The sequence below is a fragment of the Helicoverpa zea genome, chromosome 20 (genome assembly GCF_022581195.2).
Source record: "Helicoverpa zea isolate HzStark_Cry1AcR chromosome 20, ilHelZeax1.1, whole genome shotgun sequence".
Taxonomy (NCBI): Eukaryota; Metazoa; Arthropoda; class Insecta; order Lepidoptera; family Noctuidae; genus Helicoverpa; species Helicoverpa zea.
The window spans coordinates 2,201,976-2,226,707 of NC_061471.1; the positions used below are offsets into that span (position 1 = coordinate 2,201,976).

Genomic DNA, 24,732 nt, shown 5'->3' on the forward strand with positions numbered 1-24,732 from the left:
GTGATTTTTTTGTCCGTTTCATAAATGATGGTACGGAACCCTTCGTGTGCGATTCCGACTCGCACTTGGCCAGTTTTTTCTTTCGCTACGAATCTAGGTCAGACAGCCAGTCCGAAATATTGTTAGCACTAAAAGCATGTTTTTGCCTGTTTTGCTTTTGCTAGTATGAATAGAGATTAGACTTCTACTTGATTCTGCCTTGCAAAACGAGCTTAAAGACTCGAATAGCGAGAGAGTGTTTAGAAGGTAATTTGGTACTGTATTCTTTAGTAATTAATTAAAATTACTTAATTTTGTGTTATAGACGTCACAAATAAAAACCACCAGATTTTCTATTTCGTCTACGTATGTGTTGCGCGAAACTAATTTACTGGAACGTTGTCTTACTTTTGCGTATTTGCATTTAATTAAAATTCATGCAGAACCTCATCATTCACAGCAATACATTGCATAATGGACAACAGCATCGCACTTTTCATTCTATCAAGAGCATTAAGGTTTTACGAAGCCACCGCAGGACATCCATCTAACTCCCGCTTAATTCGTTCAATTGTTATGCATTGTGCACCATCCAGCCATCATCTGGCAATGTGCCAGTCGCTCTAATTGGTATCCCAATACTTTGTATTTGTTTGCTTTAATAGATTTATTAGTTTTACGCGTTGATACCCCGTGTGTCGAGTTTGGATTAAAGAAATATATTGGCGAGTTTTTCGCTTGCAAATTGGCGTTTTTGCTTTTTCATGTTTCAGTGAAAAATGAAACGTTGTTTGTTGACCTGCTGTAATTGTTGGAGCCAGATGGAGAATTGGGTTATTGTAGTGCTTGCAATCTGAGAGGCTAACAAACAACTTTTAAATCTTTATCTGAAAACAGTTTTTATAGTTTTATTTTAAGATCAACAACATCCGCAGCTGACTAATGAGATTCCAAAGATCATATTTTGAAACTGAAGCTATTTCATGAATGCCCTTTGCAGCTTGTTTTTTGTAATTATTCATAAGTAACCAATTCATCAGCTTCAGATATTTGTGCAAAATCAGATCAGCTTCAACCATTTCACAAAAGTAAACCACGCGAAATAACAAAGGCTGTAAAATCTAAAAAGCGACAATCAGAGATCAGATCTCATTCATTACACGGAGTCACATTAGTGAGTGCAAGCGGACGGCACAGACGATGTCCCCTGATTTATTGGGCCACCTCCTGCCCCTAACGACATGTCGTGATGTACTGCTGATGGCGTTTGCTGCGAGGGGGGAGAGGGCGCGGGGTCAGTGGGTTACGGATGATAGGTTGCTGTCCAGCGTGATGGGTATTATATTGGTGAAGTTAACGTAGAAGGATGGCAAAGATATGCAATGTATTCATAAATACACCTATAAATTAAAATTAAATACGTTCTAATAAGGAAATCAACGAAAGAAAACAGTAACTTTAAAAGTTATCTATAAATCTGATTAGAAATGGCATACTCGTAAGTGTCCAAGATACCAATGCAGTTATTAATAACGACAATGAAGATGATAATATAACTAAAAGTTCCCAACTTACACCACAAGAAAAAACGGCAAACGCCGACCGAACAAGACAAAGAGAATTATTAGAACATGAAGTCAACCGTATTATTGTGGCAGCCAGAGACGTGCCTGATAAATGTACTATGTAATTTACACTTCAAGTTTGTGTCATTGTTTTACATGTTTCAGACGTGGCGTGTGATGGAAATAAATGTGAGACTAAATAATTTATATGGAGGGACACTATTTAAGGAAAACTAACAAGAGATTTGCAATTAGAGCTTGTCTAGATGGGGGGATTGACTTAATTATTATTTTAGGGATACTTACTAAGAGTTCATGTAGAAATAATACTAGAACTATAAAAAAGATTGGTAAATTACTTAATGAAAATGTGTAAATAAATAAATGAAAAGTATGTAGATGAGTCATAAAAGGTTACAAAAGTAGGTGATCACAGTTTCGACGTGGCTGTATAAGTAAACTGATAAACAGGTAGGCAAAGGTTTATCTTGTTTAAAATTATAGGAATCCTAATTTGCTAGTGTTATCTATGGAACAAATCTATATTCCTAACAGCACAATGAATTAATGTGAAATTCGTTTTGGGCATACACAATATCTTTTTATGTACTTTGAAAATTGAGCGATAGGTTTAAAAGTAAAATAAGTTCATTAAAAAGGAGTCTGCTTTATTACATAATAATATTTTCTGTATAAATATGAACTTTATTTCTAAATAAATATCTCAAGTAACCTACGATTTATTAATTCAGTTTCAACGATTCTTTATCCAAAATAACCAACTATTAAATTGAAGTAGATACCTGAAACTTCAAAAATAATGAGTTTCAACTTCTGCCCCGATCTCAAATATTTTCGAATTTTCGAGTTTTGCATGACTAATAATTTTATTTTTCAGCTCTGAATTTAAAATATTTGAAGTCACGACATTGAGTATAACAAAGGCTACAATTAAATTAATAACTCATTAGGAACTATGACATCTTTTCAATTTAATTCTTTGAATTTTCTTTGTGCGACAAAATAAAATATGATTTGGACTAGAATGTACCTTCAAATTAATCTAACAATAGTCAATGTCAATAGTTATTATAAATCTATTTTTGTATAAAGCGAATTTAAAAGATCTCGAGGGCCACATTTTCCAAATGATTTGAACTCGAAAGATCTGATCACTTTTCTTGGTTCCACTGAAAGCTGATGTTTGAATTTATCATTTCCAGCAAGTTTCTTTTCAGTTATTACAACCCACCCAAAACAAAAATGTGAAAGACTGCCAAGTTCGATAATATGGGAATGCTTCGCCTATAAAAGAAGTGAGATCTGAATAAGTACCAAGTTCCATACACATACCTCAGTTAAAAATAGTTACTTTTTAATGATGGTTCTTGGCAAGTTTTCACATACCTTGTTATAAACCTACTAAACGCAATGAATCAAGTATATAATTTTCTATTAAAACTTGCCAAGTAACATCATTAAAAAGTAACTATTTTTAACTGAGGTATTTGTATGGAACTTGGTACTTATTAAGATCTCACTTCTTTTATAGGCGAAGCATTTCCATATTATCGAACTTGGCAACCTTTCACATTTTTGTTTTGGGTGGGATTTCATTTATTTTTGTAAGGTTTGTTTATTTTATTTTTTTCTTATGATTAAGTTAGTTAAGGAAATGTCTCATGTATACTATCTTTCAGATTTTTGATTATGCACTATGCTTCTTACAAAGAAATGAACTAGATTAACTAAATGGACTTGATTTACCAACTGACTGACATGACATGTTATCATATATTATGTTCGTGGATCAAAGTTACACATTCATTATTTTCGAAAGTGACTCACACTTGGCCGTTTTCAGATTTTACTTTACTTTGACTAAATACAAACCTTTGTAACGAATTTCAGATCGGTACGACCATTCGAAGATATATTATATAAATATAGATAAATTTAGTTCGTTTTAGTTCCTTAGGGGTATACACCGGGTATAAAACACCTTCATTATTTTGAAACTGACTCACACTTGGCCATTTTCAGATTTTTCCCTTTACCTTGACATAAAGATCTACCTCCATGCCAAATTTCAAGTCAATACGACCATTGGAAGTGGTCTAGGTTTTTGATGAGTGAGTCAGTCAGTCAGTCAGTGAGTGTATAGTAAAAATAGCGATTTTCTGACGTCAATATTTCAAGACCTACAAAAGATATATTAATGAAATTTTGTATTTTAGATAAGTGAGGGGATCTCAACAGATACTAGAAATTTGATATGCGTAAATAAAATAGATTTTGAGTTATAGGGGGGTAGAATTTGGCCCGAAATGGTTCGTGTAATATAACCCACGGCCGGTGTGTCGCTTTTTTTGCTCGAACTTGGCGGACACACTGCCGTGTGTCTAGATAAAATTCACCAAAACCATTTGTAGGACTGATTCTACGAAATATAAAAAGTAAAGAAAATACAATTTAAAAGTCGAAATCCTGAGATTGTTTCCAAATATACTCTTCCAAGTTTATTCAGAAAATAATGACTACAAATACAGTCGCAAAGTTTAATAAAGTTTCAGTGATTCTAGACTCTGTTACAGGAATTTGATATTGAAGAGAAATGCTAGAAGCCTTTGATGATGTAGAACCAAATTTAGATTTAGACGACAATGTAGCTCAAACACGTGTAAATGTAAATAGTCACTTTAAAGAGCATGATTTCATTCCATTTCGCAACGAGTTAACGCAATCTACCCACAATCCAACGCAGGCTTAGAGCATAAACCTACAGGAGACGCCAATGCCATTGAATCTTAGGGAAAGGCCCTATACCAAAGATATAAGAGCACTGCTCTTACTATGAAGTATGTTCAAGTGTGCGGTAAGTTTATGTTTGAATTGGTCAGTGTTGTCAGGTCAGAATGTAACAATGTGATTACAAATGTACGAATGGGCTATCACTATTTTTTGCCTTACCTCCCTAGCCGCCTGCAAGTAATTTGCCGGATATTTTCGTATAGAGATTAGTGCTCATGGCACATGGCGTCTCCAGTTCATTAAAGTCTCTTAGTACGTAGGTGTTACAGCCCAGAATTATTACAACAGCAACCGCAGAATTATATAGTGATGTTTAATTCGGTTCTAAAACGGGTTTTAGTTCATTTGCTTCGTGTACAAAACACATTACTTCAGTTTCAACCGACGGATCGAGCGTGCAATAATTATGCGGTTTAAGCGGTGGATTTAACTTCGTTGTGGTTGTGTGGGTAGACGAGCGAGAACAGTATTCTATACTTATCTTGAATTTAGATCAGTATTGCTGTGAAAGATTTAGAAAAGACTGTAGGCAAAAGTTCAAAGGAATTTGAAGCAACTTTTAAGTCAGATATTGAGGTACCCTCATAGATAGACATTTATCTGACTTGTTAGAATTTAGCTGGTTTTAAATAATCATTTGAAATCTTTGTAAATTATTATCGTATTAAGCACTAAATTATTGAGTTTTAACCTTTATAGTACATAGTTCTATGTAGGTACATATAAGAACACTGTGTTTCATTTGGTTAGTTATTTTAAGTTAATTATCATTTTATTGCGATTTGGCATGTTTGTATGTTACTGTAGCCTTGAGCATAATCCTCTATAATGACCTCTAATAAATCATCTGAAAACGTAATAAAACCCATCTCCAAAAAACACCTTACTCCCAAAAGACCGCACCATTTTTCAAAACCACCCAAAGACAAATCCGAACAATTTAAATTCTCATTTACAAAACGTCATTTAGTCGCCCGTCTGCACCTTGAAAACTTGTAGTAGAAAGTGAACTGGCCAGCGACGCTCGAAGACAAATGACGTCTACAACGGAGGAACTATTAATCACAATTAGCTATGACCACGCCATGTAGTCGCCCGTCTGCAACTTTGTCGTATTACTTTATGAAGTGTTAATTTTGGAGTAAATAAATGTGAGTCTTGCTGTTTGGATGGTAATTAAGTTGAGACTGCAGTTGTATAGGAGTTTAATAAGCTGAGGTAAGATGGTAATGGAATATTGTGTTTAAAGGGAATAGCGTTTGTAGGTGTTGAGCTGATAGATGAGCTAATGTGTTGGAAAATGATCTTACTAGATTCTATTTCAGATTGCCGTTCATTCCTGTACTAAGCTTTGAATTATCTGCATGAAAAACTGATTTTAGAGAGCTAATATAGGATTGTTAACCTAACTAAAAACTTTGGTTGATTCTTATTAATTCTAATTACCATGACATCTTTAATTCATTTGTTTGAAACTATTTGAGAATTTTATCTCGAGTGTCGTCACTTATTAACGATATCGATGCTAATCAGATAAATTATATCATTTTACAAACGATTAAACGACCAACTTCGATAAGATATTTAGGCATACATTATCGATGGCATTAATTTACAAAGTGGTCAAAGTAAATTGAACTTTTCTGCTGTAGCATTAGACATTAATTTCAAATGTAGGGATAACAGAATTAAATGCGTTGATGATAAATACATAATTTGTAATTGAAATTCTTTCAGTTGACTTCTAATGTGAATAGGTAGGAATTAAAAATGATTTTAGAGCTAATTTTGTTAAGTGTTTTAGCTATAATTAGTGCAGAAAAAGTGAGATATGACAACTATGCGTTATACAAAGTGAATCCCGAAACTGAGGAACAATTAAAGTTCCTAAAGGACTTGTATGAGAAGAATGAAGAATATGACTTCTGGAAGGCCCCTAGTCATGTTGGAGAATATGTGAGCTTAGTTTCTCCACCTGAATTGAAAGAAGAGCTAGAACATTCTTTGAAGAAACGCAGTATTTACTCTGAGATGACATTAAACAATTTACAAGAGTAAGTATAATTATGCGTTTAGTGAGTTATCGTTGCATTGTTTTGTCCTAAAGGTGAGCTATTGTCTTCACTCAGATAAAAATAGCATATGTTTTTTCCCAATTTCTGTACTATCAATGTTTTAAATTTCATTTGAATCTGTCCTGAAGTTTTAGCTTGAAAGCCTGACAGACAGGCAGAAATCGCATTTACAATGTCGATGTTTTTCACGTTGTTAAGTTAGCTTATTGAATTTGTTATTTTCAGATCTACTTATACACCTTACTTATGAATAATATTCACATTTCCAATTATAAAGTTTTGGCACTTTGACATCTTCTGAAACTAAAAAAATGCGAGATGTAAACAGATTTTCATAATTTCAATTTGTTTGTTGAATACAAGCTATGTGTCCTCTTGAATCCATGTATTTTTTAGTAACGACCGAGTACCTACCGACTTTATTATGAGTTTCATATTAATATTTTCAGAGCATTTGATGCCCAACTCTATAGCAGAAGAAAGCGTGATACTAGAGAAGGATTGTACTGGACCAACTACCAAACAATTGATGAAATATATGGATGGTTCTCCGATTTAGAAAGGAACAATAGTAATATTGTCAGTGTTGTTACAATTGGACAAACTCATGAAGGTATTTTTTTAATTTATTCAAAAAACATTTGGCACATATCTTATCTATCCTCCAACGGTCTCACCCGCTCTCTGAGGGAACAATTACCGGACAAAAAGTACTGTAGGCTATTCTGATATATATATAAAAGCTTTATTACTGACAAGTTTCATTGAAATCCATTCAACCATTTGTGTGTGAAAAAATAACAAATACACCAACTCAAAAACTTTTGCCTATATAATGTAAGTGCTATAATAATAGTTCATTGCCATATTCTTGTGTTACCATTACTAATTAGAAATCAGTTTTATCGTTCTATTTTCCTTATAATATTGCGAAGAACTATGCATGTAAAATATCTCAATGTCGCATTGAGGAAGAAAGCCGCTTAACAATAAGACAAGCTTTAATTAACCATACATATTACTTTCTAGGCAGAAACATCACTGGAATCAAAATATCTTGCGGCTCTGGTGACCGAGTATTCTTCTTGCAAGCCGGAGAGCTTGGCGCTGATTGGCTCTCTCCCGTCATCTTGACTTACATTGCCAACGAGCTGATCTTCAGCAATGACCCTGAGATTAAAGCTGCAGCCGAAGACTTTACCTGGTACATCTTTCCGCTCACCAATCCTGATGGCTTCCAATTCTCTCAAGATTCGGTAGGTTTTATTTGGTTGGTTGTTTTGCAGTATCTTCTAACCAGCTTTCTTTAAAATATGACAATTGAAACAAGGACAATGGACACTATTGCCTACACTTTTACTAAGATTTGGTATCAACTAGATTTCGTCAGCGTCCCAAGGAGGCTTACTTAATTCCATAAAAAGATGAAAATTAGATTTTTGCTAAACTTTCACGCTTAAAAATTTTTAAACAGTACAGTTTAAATTCGGCATATTAATTAGTATAATTAACGTTTTGTTACTCATTTCTATAGGTAAGACTTTGGATGAAAAATAGAAGGCCAATCAGTACTGGCGTCATTGGAGTAGATTTGTCCAAAAACTGGAATTCTCAATGGGGAGGTAAGACATAAAATGCACAACATTAATGGTATATACAATTTGATTCTAGGTAGAAGAACTTTATATAATGAAGAAAAATAGAATAAAACATACTCCAAAAGCAGTTTGCCATATTATGAAATCTTGCGGTTCAATACGATGTTTTTTTTTCTATACTTGTAAGATCTCTGTTATAAATCTATTTTTGTTTTCAGTGAGCGGCGGCAGTCACTCACCTTCAGCATCCAACTTTATTGGTGAAGGACCTTTTTCTGAGCCAGAGACCAGACAGTTATCCAATTTCATTGATAGTGTCAGTTCGAAGCTCACTGCTTTTCTATCGTTCCGGTCTTTTGGACAACGGTTCCTCATTCCTTTTGCGCACTCCAATGATCCAATTTACAATTATAATGAAATGGTGAGTTTTATTTGACCTATTATTTTGAGTCTTTATGTTCAATACACATTACTTACGTCTTCAAAGTCTAGTGAGAGCAAAGTCAGAGTAAAACATTACCCAAAACGTTTGCATTATTATTTAGATAACTATGTTTAACGTCTTTTACAGGTAACTATCGGCAGACGAGCAATGGGCTCGTTAGCAGTTCGCTACAACACACAATATCTTGTTGGAACCTCAAGAGCCGTGCATGGTAAGATAATAATAAAGTTATATTAACTATCCTTTCCGTGTCTAGACAAAATAATATGAAATCTTACAAAAACACAACTTATTGTTCTGTAAGGTAGTTTAGATTGATCTAATTGATCTCGTGGCTGCTGCAGACTTGGCAGTTTTATCACGAGTATTCATTGCATATTTCAGAAAGTAGGCCTTTCTGGTCTAGGTCTAGGTGTAATCCAAGGTCAAAAGCACTCAATGAATCCTTAGCTCAAAGTCATTTTTCCTACCAATCTTCCCTCTTTTCTACTCCTTCACTCAAATCCTCTTCTTCTCTTTCAGATGGTGCAACAGGATCCATAACAGACTGGGTGAAATACCGCTACAGGCCACGCATCGCTGCTACTTACATGCTCAGGGATACCGGCAACTCTGGTTTCTCCTTGCCTGTCAACCAGATCACACCTACTGCTGAAGAGACCCTGGACTCTCTCCTAGCTATCATTAGAGAAGCTAAGTTCATTAATGTTCTGTAAATGTGGTTTGTTGTTAATAAAATCTGTTTTTATGATATTCTTTTGTTTTTCTTTTAAATCTTAAAATAGCAACTTGACCTATTTGACACTATCTACTTCTTTTGTTTAATGCCCAGTTTCACTCACGACATAGTAAATCGTTTTTCTTTAAACAACTGTGTACTTGTAACAACTGTGTATATACGAATATTGATGATAAAAATGTATGTCTAGGTATCATGAAAAGAAAACTGATGTCTAGGTATGTTGTTGGTGAACTTAGGCCTTGGAGATTGCACTTAACTGTTTGAGAAAACCAAACATTTTACACAGACTAATCAATATTTAATTCCCAAAAACAAACTCGTTGAAATATATAGCGCAATACACAAACATTGCATAAAATTCTGATAAGGAATTGGTTATCAAATTGACCGCAATATAACGCTAGTTAAAAGATCTCGCAATAAAGATATATTAAGATAAGGTAAACGAGCTAATACATTTATGGGAAATTTTGTTTACTTTGGCTACTGTAAACTGTTCATAGAATTCCTGAGGTTTTCCAGATTGGCTGTATTTTTCAAAAGTGTCCCTGGATTGCAAGGGCAAAATAATGGAATACCATTGAGACAGTACAAATCTGTTACTGTCTCCCGCAGGACCTAAGACTAGAAGAATCATTTAATAGAATTTAAACTATGTATGTAGTTCTTCGCATTTCAAAATAGATACAGTATTCAGTGGCTAAGCAAGTCTGAGATTCATATCAGATACCTACATTACGATCTGATCAAATTTATGATCCCATACTTTATCTATTACTAATATCACACTCATAAAATTTTACTACCATTATAATGCTTAACAACATCATATAGTTTTACTGTCTAACTCCATATTTTACTCTGTACAGTTGCTGGTCCGGTGGACATCCAAAAAATGTCGTTAAAAATAATTCCAATAATTTCAATTTTAATATTAAGTGTAGCTAGTGAACCTTTCCGATTTGATAATTATACTTTATACAAAGTTCTACCGAAAAATTTGGAAGAAATTAAAATACTTGAAGATTTGCAAAATTCTGGAGCTGATTTTGATTTTTGGGATGATCCAGTACCGACTGCTGATTACATAAATGTTTTGTCTAAGCCTGAATTAAAGAATGATCTTGAAGGATTTTTGGCAGCGCAAGGAATTGATTTCGTAATTACTCTGCCAAACATTCAAGAGTAAGTACAGAGTTTTATATTCTGATTTTTTGAAGCGAAAAAATGACTATGAATAAAAAATGTACGAAACAATACGGTTAGTTTGACAATGTTTGTACAGAATTTGCATAAAATTAAGTTACAGCGGGTGGGTATGTGACGCATGTATATTTCACCAGTTTTTTATTCTAATAAAATAAATATTTGAACCGCACGGGACTAGAATCCGGTGCACAATTGCCGAGTGCTTTATTCTATTTGTAATATTTTCATATACTGTTTGTGCGTAAGTCTGACTCATTAGTTTAATTAAGGAAAAAATAAATTCGGTTTCATTATTTGCAAGTCATTTAAATATTTAATCGATATTATACTACTCCTTGAGACTGACAATTGCCCTAAATTCCTGCGAAGGTCAGACAATAATGATATCAATCTGATTGCTCACTTCAATGACTACACCAAAAACCGCCGATCTTTCCAGATTGATAGACAAAGAAAAGAAAAAACGCTACACAAGGAGCAATGTCAAAACCATGGAATGGGATGACTATTATACTTTAGAAGACATAAACGATTGGCTTGATGATCTCGCTAAAGCATTTCCTGACGTAGTTTCAACTATAGTCGGTGGAACATCCCATGAAGGCCGTATTATCAAAGGAGTTAAGATTTCCCATGGGCCTGGTCGTAGAGCCGTTTTTATAGAAAGTGGCATCCATGCTAGGGAATGGATTGCACCAGCTACAGCTAATTATGTCATTAATCAGCTTCTGTATAGCAATGATGAGGAAACTAAGGCTGCTGCGCATGAGTTTGATTGGTATATCTTTCCTGTGACCAATCCTGATGGTTATATTTGGACGCATGTTGGAGTAAGTAATATTATTAATGTTTTTTAATACAAGCTAGCCTAGAGCGCATTGCATGTGTTTGACAAATGAGTTTCATGTTAGGTCTACCAAAATGGTATTTTCCATCAATTTTGTCAGTGAATAAACAATGGTTAGCTACGCACTCAAACTATCGCTATAGGTCAAAAATATTTTTACTTTACTACATATTTTTGACTAGAGTACGCAGATTTTTTTCAAAGTGTTGATGGTATTTTCAAAAATAACTTAATCACCTAAATTATAGCACATAGGTCTTCTCAATATTGTGCAATATTTTTATAATAATGGAAGTTTTGATAATTTTCAGTACAGGCTATGGCGTAAGAACAGACGTAAATTCGGTGACGAATACGGTGTAGACCTCAATAGAAACTGGAATGATAATTGGTTAGGTGAGTATTTTTCTTTAATTAGGTATGTAAAATTGAAGAAAAAGTTTAGTACCTAAAAAATAAATTGGACGATTGTACACCGTGAACAAAAGCTTAGGTGCCAACTAAGGATGAAATGTAATCAGATAGGTACTTACAAAAAAAATGTGACAACATTCTCTATGAAGGTATTATGTTAATAAAACAAAAAACATACTACGGTAACCTTTACTCTAAGTAACAAATAAGATATCTCAAAAACTGCCACGAAATATTCTAGAAAATTACCAACAACAAACAAAGTTCGACTTCAACCTACTAATATTCTTTACTTTAAACCTCATAAATGTATTAATCAAAAATTATTTAGATCTTATCCAGTGTCAAAATAGCTATCGACACTTTCGTGCGAATAACTATTCAAAAATTTAATATAAAAAATGCGATATGCTAGCCATAAGCAATTTGGGCTGACACGAACAATGTTCGCGGCGATGTTACACCTTCCGCCGTAACGAAACCATAGCGACTTCTAACTCGATGCCAACGCCATCTATCGAAGATACGATCCAACGTGCGTGCCTTAGAAATTGATTGAAGAAATTATTTGTTTTATTTTTAGGTTTAATGGTTGTGGTTTTTTTTTTGTATTGTGGAAAAAATATTTGCTAATTTTTTTGTACGTTTTTACTTCAGAAAATTGAAAGATGTCTTAGGTAGAAGAAATATTACAAAGATAATGTTTATTTTTCAATTCAATTCTTTTATTCGTGAGCATAGGTACTAGGTACAAGTGTTATAGGAAAATAAATGTCCAGTATGTATTACCCTTTGATGATGTACAAACAGTAACCTCTTACATTCAATTAAATATATTTAACGTCAAAAAATATATCAGAATAAGTTTATTATTTAAGATATTTTTGTAATTATATAGGTCTAACTGAATTTGTTCTTGTAAATTAATTATATTTTTTTAATCATAACATGATTTTTTACTTTTATAGTGATAGGAGCCAGCTCAAATCCTGCCAGCAACACTTACGCCGGTCCTGGCCCATTTTCTGAGATGGAAACCAGAACTTTAGCCACATACATAGCGAATATGGCCGATAAAATAGACCTGTATTTATCTTTCCACTCTTCGGGACAAATTCTTTTGCTGCCGTTCGGAAACACTACTGAACCGTTGGCTAATTATTATGATGCTGTAAGTAAAGTACCTATTTTAGAATTAAAATAAGTGTATGTTTATTTTATTTTACTTCTTCTCATCGTCAGCTATAATCATCGGCATGAATCTTGAGCGCTGACCTTCACCTGCGCAGAAGTTATTTATTTGGTCCCTTTTGTGGTATGAAGTGAGGCGCGGGGCGAGGTAAAGCGGTGATTGGCCCGCAGCTTATCGCGTCATAGCCGTCACTCGGGATTGGTTCTTTGCTAATGAATCACTTCTGCGCAGGTGAAGATCAGCGCTCAAGATTCGTACCGATGATTATACAGTATCTATACCTTGAAAAACAATGGGTAATTATGGGTATTTGTATAATAGGTAAGTAAATACAAAGTTTTCTAAATGTATTATTTTCTATCGCATTATTACAAATGCGTAACTACTAAGCTTCATTTTAGAGACTTATATTTTGAAATCTGGCTATGGTTACTACATTTTGTCAAATGTGTGTTGGTTTTAGAATTTATATTTAAAGATCTCTATAACATATTGCAATATATTTTTTTAAGAGTCTAAGCTAATATTATTGTCCCGTGCATCGGAGAGCACGTTAATGTCGGTCCTGCGCCTGATTTCCGGTCGTGTCGGATTGCCGTCCCATCGGGTTATGAGAGTGAAGGGATAGTGATGTCTGCGCAAATGCTCGTGCACTAATAATATGTCCTGCGCTTCTGGCTGATCTCCTTATATGAGAACAGCCGCCGTGGCCGAAATCGGCCGTGGACGCCATTTATTATAGTAACCAGCGGTTTCCACGCCTTAAAAATCAGTTATTTACACTGTTTGACACACAAAAGAGATTCCATTTGAAAATCTAGGTTACATTGATACACTCTATGGATATATTCTTGAATACAGAATCAGTTATAAATTGCATTCTGATTCTCAGAAATACATCTGAAATGGCAATATCGTGTGACAATGGAATATCTATATTTTGTGAAAATGAGATTAATATATGTAGCAATAAGTTTTACTGTAAAGTGGTATTGACTTCAGTAGGTATGAGATGAATTTTAATTTTTATTCCCAACTAATTGTTAACTGCGGTTTTACCTGGATAAAAAGTAGCCCATGTCCTTTATCGGGTTTTAGGCTATCTATGTACCAAATGCCGTTTGAGTCGGTCACGTAGTTTTGGCGTAAACAACGTACCTATAGACATAGTTATAAATTGAACGTAATTTTCTTAAAACTATTGCTTACTATATACCAATTTATAGTAAACAATAGTTTCAAGAAAATAAACGATTATGTTGTCGGTGAACTTTGGCCTTGTTAATACTAATTTATTTGATGTTTCAGATGAAGATTGGTAGACGTGCTTTGGGAGCATTGGCGTTCAGACATGGAACGCAGTACACTATAGGCAATATTGCTGAAGCTATATGTAAGTAATAAAGGCCGCTGAGATTACTTACTGTAATCTATTGTGATATCGTGAAGCTGAAAAAGATTATCATGTTCACGGTTATTAATAATTAGCCGTTCCCATGGCTTTATCTCCAAAGAAACAACAAGCACATATAGGTATGATACTACTAGACATTGTAGATATAATTTGAACTGTCCAGAGGAAATCATTCTCAAGTAGAGTTTGAATAAAATTAGAGTTTTTGCGTGAAATAAGAATAAAATATCTATACATCCATCCTTTCACACTTTTACGTTCATAATATTTATAGGAAATTGTATGAAAAGGATGGTGTGATATGACCTTACCTCTCTTAAAAGACTTATTACCCACAGACTTCGCAGCAGGAACCAGCGTAGACTGGGTAAAGGAACGTCTGAAAATCCCTCTATCATATTGCTACGAGCTTCGGGACCGAGGCGTCTACGGCCACCTACTCCCACCAGACCAGATCTTACCAACTGGAGAAGAAACCATGGATTCTATTATTGAGATGGTGTGGCAAGCCAAGAGATTTGGTTACATGAAAGCTAGTAACGCCACTGCTTTGAAACTTTCTGTTCTTCTTTATTTGGCTGTGATTGTGAAATTGTTCTTTTAAATGGAACTTTAAGGCTATCATTTCGTTGCACTTTTTGAAATTTCTTATTTGGGGTTTTCGCAGCATGTATAAAAATACCCGGATTAATTCGTGTGGAATCTACTGGATACTTTGTTTTTGATGTTGATTTGTTTTTATTAATTAAAGTTTTGTTGTTTAATTGTTTCGTTTAATGACAAAAGAAGTGACGTTAAAACATGTGGACGAGTAATCGGATAATATCTGAAACCAAGACTATATTCATCATCATCATCATTATCCTGCAGTGTGATTAGGATACTTTATCATTGATTGGAACTGACACCTATATCGTCAGATTTCCCATAGCTTCGTTAATAAGCTAGCAAATAATAAACACGACATTTGTTTAATTAGCACCGCAAAGATTGGAACCTCTATAAACAAGAATAATTACGCATGTCTGGTCTTACTTCCCGACGTCCTAGGATTCACACTGGCCGTGATGAAAGATGGGTCACTTACCCAATAAATAACTCAAAACATGAAATAACCTATTATTCTGTGCGTTATTTCGAATATAACATGTGACTATGGATTTTATTACCTTTGTTTTATGGATGCTATAAAACAGTCCGATGTTATATCGCCTTCAAAAGATATCATGTCTGGAGATTATGAAAATTGTGATTATCAGAACTGTACCGATTTCAATTCTAGACATAATAAGGAAAATTTGCAAGTTTGTATATTACATGTATCTAAAACTACTAGCAAGACTCGTTTGAAAGATCATAGAAGATAAGTCAATTAATAATCAATGAACTGCAACTCATATGCAGGGTATGTCTCGTATGCATAGTCAATATTACAAAAGCAAGTAATATTAATTTCAAAAGTCTAGATAATGAAGATACTAACAATGGAATTTCACTAGAAAGGTTAAATTAAATGGTAAATATACTTGAAGTTGACACAGTTACGGAGTATCACTAACCCCATTATGATTAGATGTTAAGTATATCATGCATGACGCAAAGGTAGACAGGTATGCATTGCAATCATTTTTCGAGTATCTAATAAATTATAATTGGGAAAGATAATTTTGATATCTATATTGCTATCAACAATGGATTTACGTACAAGATCAATTATAAGCGGTATTTCGATATCAACTTTTCAAATAGTGTTATAAACGTGTTTATCTTATTGAGCGTTAATTCACGTTTACTTGATAAGTTATTATTTATTAGTGCGGTCTACTCTAAAGCAAACAATTGGACGTCTCGAATTTGAGACATTATTTTTTTTCAAAAATGTTGAAGTTACTATTTTTATGTTTAGTTTTAACCTTACCGAGTATTTTTAGTGACAAAATTCGTTTTGATAACTACACCTTGTACAGAGTTTTTCCAAAAAATGAGAATCAAGTTCAGCTACTTCGAGGTTTACAGGACAGTGATCCTAGGTTCGATTTCTGGACAGAACCTAGTGCTTTGGTCAATAATGTAGATGTTTTGTCCAGTCCTGAACATAAAAGTGAATTTGAAAGTCTATTAAAGGCTTACAATGTGGAGTTTGTTATATCTAATCCCAATATTCAAGAGTAAGTATGACGGACGATCAGTATTTTTATATATTTATAATCTCAAACTAAAATAGACTAAAACAACAATTTATTGATAATTTTGATCTAAATAAGTTTTCGAACAATGAAAAAGTGTTGATAGGGGGAATTGATCAACAATAATCTACCAGTTGAGCCAATCTCGAAGTTAATTAGGTCTATCATTTTCTAGAGCAATAGACAGAGAACCAGTCAAAACTTATACCAGAAGAAACCTCAGAAGCATGACATGGAATTCCTACTACGACTTAGATGACATCAATCACTGGATCGATGATCTAGCTATATCTTACCCAAGTATAGTAACAATTATAAAAGGTGGTACGACTTACGAAGGCCGTGAAATCAAAGGCTTGAAAATATCGCACGGTGAAGGCAGAAGAATAATCTTCTTGGAAGGAGGAATCCACTCAAGGGAATGGATATCACCAGCTACAGTTAACTTTATCACTAATGAGCTTCTTACTAGTAATGATGAAGAAACAATTGCTGCAGCTAGGGATTTCGATTGGTATATCTTCCCAGTAACTAATCCTGACGGCTATATTTGGACTCATACAGTGGTAAAATATTTTAGCCTTCTAGATACTGGAGTGATTTTATTTGATTTGTGTGTTGATGTTTGACAAATACGTTCATTTTCAGAATAGGATGTGGCGCAAAAATAGAAGACCGGTTGGCAACCATGTCGGTATCGATTTGAACAGAAACTGGAATAATAACTGGCTTGGTAAGTTACATAGTTACCATGTCAAACATAAAAATTATTTTGAACATTATGAACCTCATCATATTTAGTCTTATCTTCTAGACCCTGATCTAATTTGCGGTAGAAAAGCTACCTATTTATAATCTTAATGTTATCTCTGTCAACAGTTGTTGGTGCAAGCAGCAATCCAGCACTAGATACCTATGCAGGTCTTGGACCATTCTCAGAGCCGGAGACCAGATCTCTATCAACGTTCATAGAATCAATTGGAGACAAGATTGATATGTATCTGTCCTTCCACTCGTACAGTCAGCTGTTGATGTTGCCTTTTGGAAATACGACTGAGCCTTTGGCTAACTATGAAGATGCTGTAAGTTTTCAACTTAGCTACATCCTTATTCGTGATCGTGGTGACGATGATGAATGATCATCTGCCTAGCCATTTCCCAATTATTTATAGCTCAGCTTCTAGTCTACCCGAATGCAGCTGAGAGCTAATGATTTACAAGGAGCGACTGCCTATCTGACCTCCTCAGCCCAGTTACCCTGGCAACCCAATACCTCTAGCTAAGACTGGTTTTCAGACGTACTTCTGACTACTCATAACGACTGCCGAAGATGTTCATATGATAGCCGGGACTTACAGTTTATCGTGCCATTAGAAACATGAAAGAATCAAATTGTTATGTCGTGTAGTGTGATGATGATGATTAAATGGGGAAACGTTAAACGGTTTTCTAAAATCCATATTATGGAATTTTGGATATAATACGATAATGATGACAAACGGCAGTATTTAGGGTAATCAGGCGCCTGAAGATTGGTGTTATCTTGATGTACTGGTTTTACCTAAATGCAATTCACATATTGGATTTTTATGTAATCGCGTGATGGAAAATATGTTCAATAATCATAAATTCCAATTTATATTGAAAATAACTTTTGCCATGAATTCCACAACCATTGGAGGAAGACTAATGAAAGTCAGTGCTTTAGTAAATGAGGATATCGCAAACAGACAGACAGTCACTGATAAAGCTAAGTTTGTTTGACACTTTTTTTTTCAGATGAAGATTGGTAGGCGTGCTATGGGTGCTTTGTCGGTCAGATATGGTACTAGATATGAAACTGGAAACATCGCTGAAGCTATCTGTAAGTATTTTAACAGGATTTTGAGTAATCGTTCTGTTAATTATTTTGGTACTTATCGAATAATATTTATTGACAATAAACGAAACAACAGTGAACAGTTTAACAAAAGTGAAGAGTATGTTTATTTGGTTAAACGTCCTTATCTCAGAAACTACAGATACGATTTATGAAATTATTTCAGTACTAATCAGATAACTCATCTGTCAATTAATTCTATAGAATTTTCCGAGAAGTTCTTTCTAGATGTCGGCAAAATCATGGATAACAGCTTGAATTAAATGAGCCTTATGCCTAATTTCTTTGCTGCCCTTTTCAGACCACGCATCCGGCGGCAGCGTAGACTGGGTAAAAGAACGACTCAAAGTTCCTCTAGTCTACTGCTACGAGCTTCGAGATAACGGCACCCACGGGTTCATTCTACCAGAAGACCAGATTCTACCGAATAACTTAGAAGTCATGGACTCGGTACTGGAACTTATATTGCAGGCTAGGAGATTTGGGTACATGAGCAGTGGCAATATTGTTCATTCTTCTGTGGTTTTAATCTTTATGGCTTTGTTAGCTAAGTTATTGCAAGACTAATTTATTTTGTACAAAGTATGTTTTTTTTTTGTTGGTAAATAAAAGCGGTTTTCTTTTGTCTTTTTGGTTTTATTGGGGAATACAAAATAGTAGTACATTAAACTCAGGTACATAGTTATATAAAATTGCATGACTATGGATGCTATGTAGTTTAAATGGATAAATTAGTCTGCTATTTTAGACTTCACTTCAGAACACAAACTTCGCACAAAAAACCATCTAAACCGTAGACCACATTAACCAACCCATCTAAGTTTTAATCCGCATCACACATCCTTTATTTACTCCATTAAAAAAAAGATCCTTCAAATACTGCATACGGTATACGCCAGTAAACAAAAACCTATTATTATATGTATATTATACTACACAAAAGTAAGCGAGAAGGAACTGCTATTGAGTGAGACTGTAGAACATCATGTGAAGACTTAGCCGCCGGCCATTAGGCTATATGAGAGCGCGGTCAGCTAGCTAGGATGGGTGAATGTGAGATGTAACCAATAAGAACTTTAACTACAAAAAAATACATTATTCTGAACTTATTTGCACATCATTTGCCCTAACACTTTAAAAAACTAAATGATTTTGGCACAACCTGGGTATCAAACCCGAGACCCCGAACGCGCTAGATAACCTTTAAACCTAGACAGTCTACCTAACTTTCTAACAGTACAATTTATACTATTTTACTGCTTAACCATACATTTCAATAAAAATATCCTTCAAATACTGGAGACGCCAATAATAAACAACAACAGAAAATATAGGAAAACAGAAGAGGCTCATGTGACAGGTCGCCCTTAAGAACTAAAAACAAACAAAAATCGCAAAGTAAGTTCAAAAACTTAAAAAAGTTCATTGAACTAATTAGCCCATTATTTGATACTAAAGAAAAGTAGATAGTAAGACTTCGTATTGATACTCAAACACTACACTCTTTTAGACTAGATATAGACTGCTGTTGTAAGTCCCCTAAAATCAACACAGTGATTTCGGTTCAGCATGACCCGGGAATCGTAGACAATTTATAGTAGACGAGCTTGGGAACCACTAGACAAATGACATCATCCACATAACTTTCTAACATTGCAATTTAGGTTATTTTATATAGGTACCTAACTAGCACACCTAAAACTCAGTAGGTACCATAAATTCATCTAAAACCAAACTAGTTCAATTCTACAATTCAATCGAAAAACCAAACTTCAAAACTTAAATTAAAACGCATAAATTGTTCACTTCGGCATAATCCGTGCGAGACACAAAGTAAGGACACTTGAGCGGAGGTGCCATAAAGCAGCTAGATCAGGCGCCTTCTGCTAGGTCAAATCGTACGGTAGACATGAAAGAAATGATCAATTATGAGTGAACTAACGAGGCGTTTGGCTCTTAGAGACATCTCAACGATTTTTGGTATTACAAAAAATTATCGGGTCCAAAGAAGGCGTATAAGGGCGAAGACAGTAACGTTCCTCGTGTCCCGTACACTCGCTTTTTTGGTGCGCTACTTTCTTAAAAGATTTTCTGTTATGGCACCTCCTCTAGTAATTTTGTTCTCCGTGGTACCAGACCCGGGTCTCCGCGTATCGCGATCTAGCTCTTTGAGCCTGAAGCCAGTAGGAAGTGCAGGAGGAATCCTGCAACCTTTGTGCGGATAAATTTATAAGCCAACTGCGGGATATAGGTATGTGTAGGTGTGTATGGTGTTAGAAATTTCTCCTTTGAGAAAATTGGTTTGGTCTGCTTGAATTAAAAGTATTTTGTTTGTGTAGTGGGTGGGTTTTTGTGTCTACGTCCTGAAACTCGAAGATATGATCTTTGAATACGCTATCATGCTCCTTCAATGATCCCCAATTTATATGTTTTCTTCTTCTATTCTGTTTTGTCTGCCGTCTGAATACATACCTACATACATCCAAAAACAACTTAAGCATTTAATATTATTAGTAGAATTACCACATACAGGATTAAATTACACAGGAAACAGCAAATTACCAATTTCTGGAAAGCACGACATCACATTTCGTGAAAATTTCATATTCGAGGAAATCGATAATGAAGTTGTGTTCAACAAAATTTCCTCTAAAATCCACACCAGCTTCTGTGAATACCATTACAGGTATTTTATTTTAAATCATAATAATTAATCATACATGAAGTACAAAGTCATCGGCCACACCTGTATACATATTTTTAAAAGTTGTTCCACCAGCGTGGTGAGGGTATTACATCGCACTCCTGGATTAAAATATATGATCTTCAATAAGTGGGGTATCCAACATTATACATTTTTTTTTAATCGGACCAATGCTGGGCTGCGGGATTGTTCTAAAGAGTTACCGCGGCCCCGGTACATAAAAGGCCTACGAAGGAACACGATGGATTTTTGTCAGTGAAAGTCTGACACTCCCTCACCTCTGCTAACCCATGTCATTTGATGATTTTTTCCATCGGAAAAAAAAGTCCGACCAATGGTTCCTGAGATTTGCGCTTTCAAACATAAAAAATCTTCAGCTTATAAAATTAAAATGCACATAAGAATAGAACGAGCTATTTAGTTTTACCTATATACTGCTTGAAGTGTCCTCAGAACGTCGACTAATCCTTGAGAAACACCTACTACGTACAACTCCACTTGTACTACGTACAAACCCTAAAACGGTCGAGGTATTTCCCAAAAACTTCGCAATAGGACTTTGCAAAAAAGGCCAACTATAGGGCAAGGTATGTATAGACTGGCAGATTGATTGGCTCTGGACGGATATTGCTGCCACCTGCCAGACTGAATTGATTGGTCATCGAGATTCTGTGATATCGACACTGGTATTGTTTGCTCTTTTCGTCAGCATTTTAGGGTTATGTTTCTTTAAGCTGTAGCTAGATTGTTCTTTGGATTTACCCAAATTAGTATGTCATAAGTATATCATAAGAGTTGATGCAGAAATTGATCACTCAAATCCATAGGCAAGTATTCGTTGGTGGTCAAAAATGTAATAGATATTTTATAGTTGAAATAAAAAGACACAAATCGTTGTTTTTTTCTTCAGTGGTCTATTGACAGGATAGATACTAATTTTAGACAGACAATAAAACAACAAAATATAAATTACCCAACTACATTTCAAATAGCAACCAGAAATAAAAATCCCGCAACAGAAACAGCAAAGACTCAATTACAAAAATTAACCACCAACCAACAATTGAATTGACATTAAAAATACTGTATTAAAAATAAACAAAACTAAATAGCAGTATGATTATTAAAACACAGTGAGTTATTGTTAAGCCAACAGTTTTATAGAGAAGCACTCAGCAGTAATGGATTTGGTAGAAATTAATTATTTTCACCGTTGCGTGGGCTCGTTCGTATTCCTAGATTTTTTGATGTGTGAAATTCAAATGATTGATTCGTGAATCGAATTTGGACTCTATGTGTGGGTGGTGAAGTAAAATTTTGATTGGTTAGGTATTGGGGGGAGCATTACCATCGGTTTTGGTGAATAATTTTATTAGTGGCCAGTTATTTTGCGATATTGGTTTGTTTTTGGTTAGGTAATGTTTAATTTTGGAACATTTTTAATTAGCTTTAGGACAGACCGTGTGTTTTAAGGTTAATAAGAAAGAAAACTTAAATATCGTTTTTTTACCAATAAGTAGTACCTCACACATAATAATATGAACTATCGATGAGTGTTTTTAAGTGCTGTCAAAATGTTACGGCTATTTTAGTATAGATATTTTTTTGGTGTTTCTCCCAAAATTCTGATATAACATGATTTTAGGCAGCAAGTCTACATAATCATCAAGTTATAAAAATCTTAGTTATTCTGTCAAAACTGTGAATGTCCATTAATCTTCTCCAAAACCATTTTTTATCGACTTTTTGAAAAAGGAATAGGTTCTTAATTCGGATGATTGTATTTTTATGTTAGTTCACTCATATTTTTAAGTGACTTTATCCAATGTTAGGGCCAAATCGAATGCATGTTTCGACATGCACACGACCATTGCCCGTACAGCGGTTTCCAATAAATTTCCTTCTATGTATATGCTACATATTTTATCGATGCTTTGTTTGTGGTTACGCCCCAAATATGGTACGTACATACAGACATACATACGTACGTTTTGTTCAACAGTTTTTGTGGAGGACACAACAAATTGAATTCGTTCTCTGTTGCTCTGAAAAACATTGTTTGTTTCTAGTTGTGTGGACTTAGGGTTAGGTGGTTGGGACTTTTTTTGGAAGTACGTAGGTAGTAAACATGTTTTTTATACATAAAAATATGTAGCTTATTAAACAATGTATTTATTTCCTTCAGAATATAAGAAATACCTTAAGATTAAGTCAGAACTTTAAATGTATCTAGATAAAAGGTATGTCATGGGTAGGACTAGGACTAGGACTAGGTAGCTACTTATGATAATAGGGGAAATTGAATGATAAGAGCAGAGAAATAAAAAATAACACAAATTCAGAAATCAATAATAATAAAACTATATATAATCTAGATGTACATGTTATAACATTTCCAAATAATGTGAATTCATTGAGAAAAACTAACTCACACCACTGAAACAATAATCTAGATGTACAGGTTATATAATATTCCGAAATAACGCGAATTCCTTTAGAAAAACACCTATTACTAACTCAATGACTATATTTCACACTATATAGAAACCATCTCACACTTGATATTTAAACCTACAATTTCAAAAACGTACAAAAAAGAAAGCTATCGATATCTGTTATCGGCAGTGTAACACCCCTATCATTTTCTAACTTGAACCCATGATAGTTAAATCATGAAATATCGATAGAAAAAGTGCATAAAAAATATCGAATGTAGGTAATAAACGACTTGGTATTAAAACTAGGTTAAAGAGTAAAAGATATTCGTATCAAGAGAAAATAGTCTATGTAGATAATTTTCTATATCTAGGTAGTTCCAAACTTAACAGGTAATTCAATGTTGCAAATATTTTTCAAATCTCATCAAAAGATTCTAGACAAACATTTCGTTTGGAAAAAACTTTACGGGTAACAGCAGCAGCAAAGGCAACGTTATGTATCATTAGCCATAACCTAACATCACTTTATCTATACCTCTACTTGACTTTTCTGGCTCCTGTAACACAGGAGTCTCCTCTAGCTTAGGAGCCAGGGTTTCCAATGTAATTGTACCTTATTTTTATGCCACTACAACATTTATTATTTTTCACTTTATTTAAAAACATCTAAATGAAGAAAGAACATCAAAAATCAAAATAACATTATTTATTCCACCGTATCATTTATTTAAACATTTCAACCAAACGTTTTAGGCAGATGCGATCGCTTAAACCGTCGAGTCATCACAAAACAGAGATGTTTGCCTGATAATTTGTTAATGGTATCGGTAACTGTTTGAATTTAAACTGTTAGGAAAAAATATAAACTGAATGTTTGGATGGTAGATATTTGAATGAGAGGTCTAGAATGATAGTATAATAATAGCGTCCAAGGCCGATTTCGGCCACGGCGACTGTTCTCATATAAGGAGATCAGCCAGCTGTGCAGGACATATTATAATGCACAAGCATTTGCGCAGACACAAGTGCACTCACTACTTATTCCTTCACTCTCATAGCCCGATGGGACGGCAATCCGACACGACCGGAGAGAGATCAGGCGCAGGACCGACCATAAGTATTGCATGGTTGTTTTATATGGAGACTCTCGATAAAGGTTTTCGATTATGTTTTTGATATTAGCGGACGTTCAACAGTCCAAACATCAACAGCATTTGTGATAAAACTAGCTATT

The 24,732-nt window shown here is 34.4% G+C and overlaps 2 protein-coding genes across 2 annotated transcripts; both read left to right on the plus strand.

Moving 5' to 3' along the window:
* Positions 1 to 6,021: 6,021 nt before the first annotated feature.
* Positions 6,022 to 15,055, plus strand: LOC124640296. Its single transcript, XM_047178008.1, has 13 exons — positions 6,022 to 6,409; positions 6,880 to 7,043; positions 7,460 to 7,686; positions 7,965 to 8,052; positions 8,247 to 8,449; positions 8,600 to 8,684; positions 8,996 to 9,185; positions 10,071 to 10,400; positions 10,864 to 11,254; positions 11,583 to 11,667; positions 12,654 to 12,856; positions 14,186 to 14,270; positions 14,630 to 15,055. Exons 1-13 carry the CDS (start codon positions 6,126 to 6,128, stop codon positions 14,893 to 14,895), a joined length of 2,601 nt encoding a protein of 866 aa, XP_047033964.1. The 5' UTR covers positions 6,022 to 6,125; the 3' UTR covers positions 14,896 to 15,055.
* Positions 15,056 to 16,024: 969 nt separating this feature from the next.
* On the plus strand, positions 16,025 to 18,982 carry LOC124639921 (zinc carboxypeptidase-like). The gene is made up of 6 exons (XM_047177424.1): positions 16,025 to 16,459; positions 16,653 to 17,043; positions 17,126 to 17,210; positions 17,357 to 17,559; positions 18,257 to 18,341; positions 18,658 to 18,982. The coding sequence occupies exons 1-6, from the start codon at positions 16,170 to 16,172 to the stop codon at positions 18,921 to 18,923; spliced, it is 1,320 nt and encodes a 439-aa protein (XP_047033380.1). The 5' UTR covers positions 16,025 to 16,169; the 3' UTR covers positions 18,924 to 18,982.
* The last annotated feature ends 5,750 nt before the right edge of the window (positions 18,983 to 24,732 follow it).

What these genes read in the sequence shown, in the direction of transcription:
- LOC124640296 (XM_047178008.1), top strand. Translation starts at nt 6,126, where the DNA reads ATGATTTTAGAGCTAATTTTGTTAAGTGTTTTAGCTATAATTAGTGCA. An exon ending in AATTGGACAAACTCATGAAG is followed by an intron (nt 7,044 to 7,459) that starts GTATTTTTTTAA and finishes ATTACTTTCTAG; the next exon opens with GCAGAAACATCACTGGAATC. An exon ending in TCCAATTCTCTCAAGATTCG is followed by an intron (nt 7,687 to 7,964) that starts GTAGGTTTTATT and finishes TCATTTCTATAG; the next exon opens with GTAAGACTTTGGATGAAAAA.
- LOC124639921 (XM_047177424.1), top strand. Translation starts at nt 16,170, where the DNA reads ATGTTGAAGTTACTATTTTTATGTTTAGTTTTAACCTTACCGAGTATT. An exon ending in TCTAATCCCAATATTCAAGA is followed by an intron (nt 16,460 to 16,652) that starts GTAAGTATGACG and finishes ATCATTTTCTAG; the next exon opens with AGCAATAGACAGAGAACCAG. An exon ending in TGGCTAACTATGAAGATGCT is followed by an intron (nt 17,560 to 18,256) that starts GTAAGTTTTCAA and finishes TTTTTTTTTCAG; the next exon opens with ATGAAGATTGGTAGGCGTGC.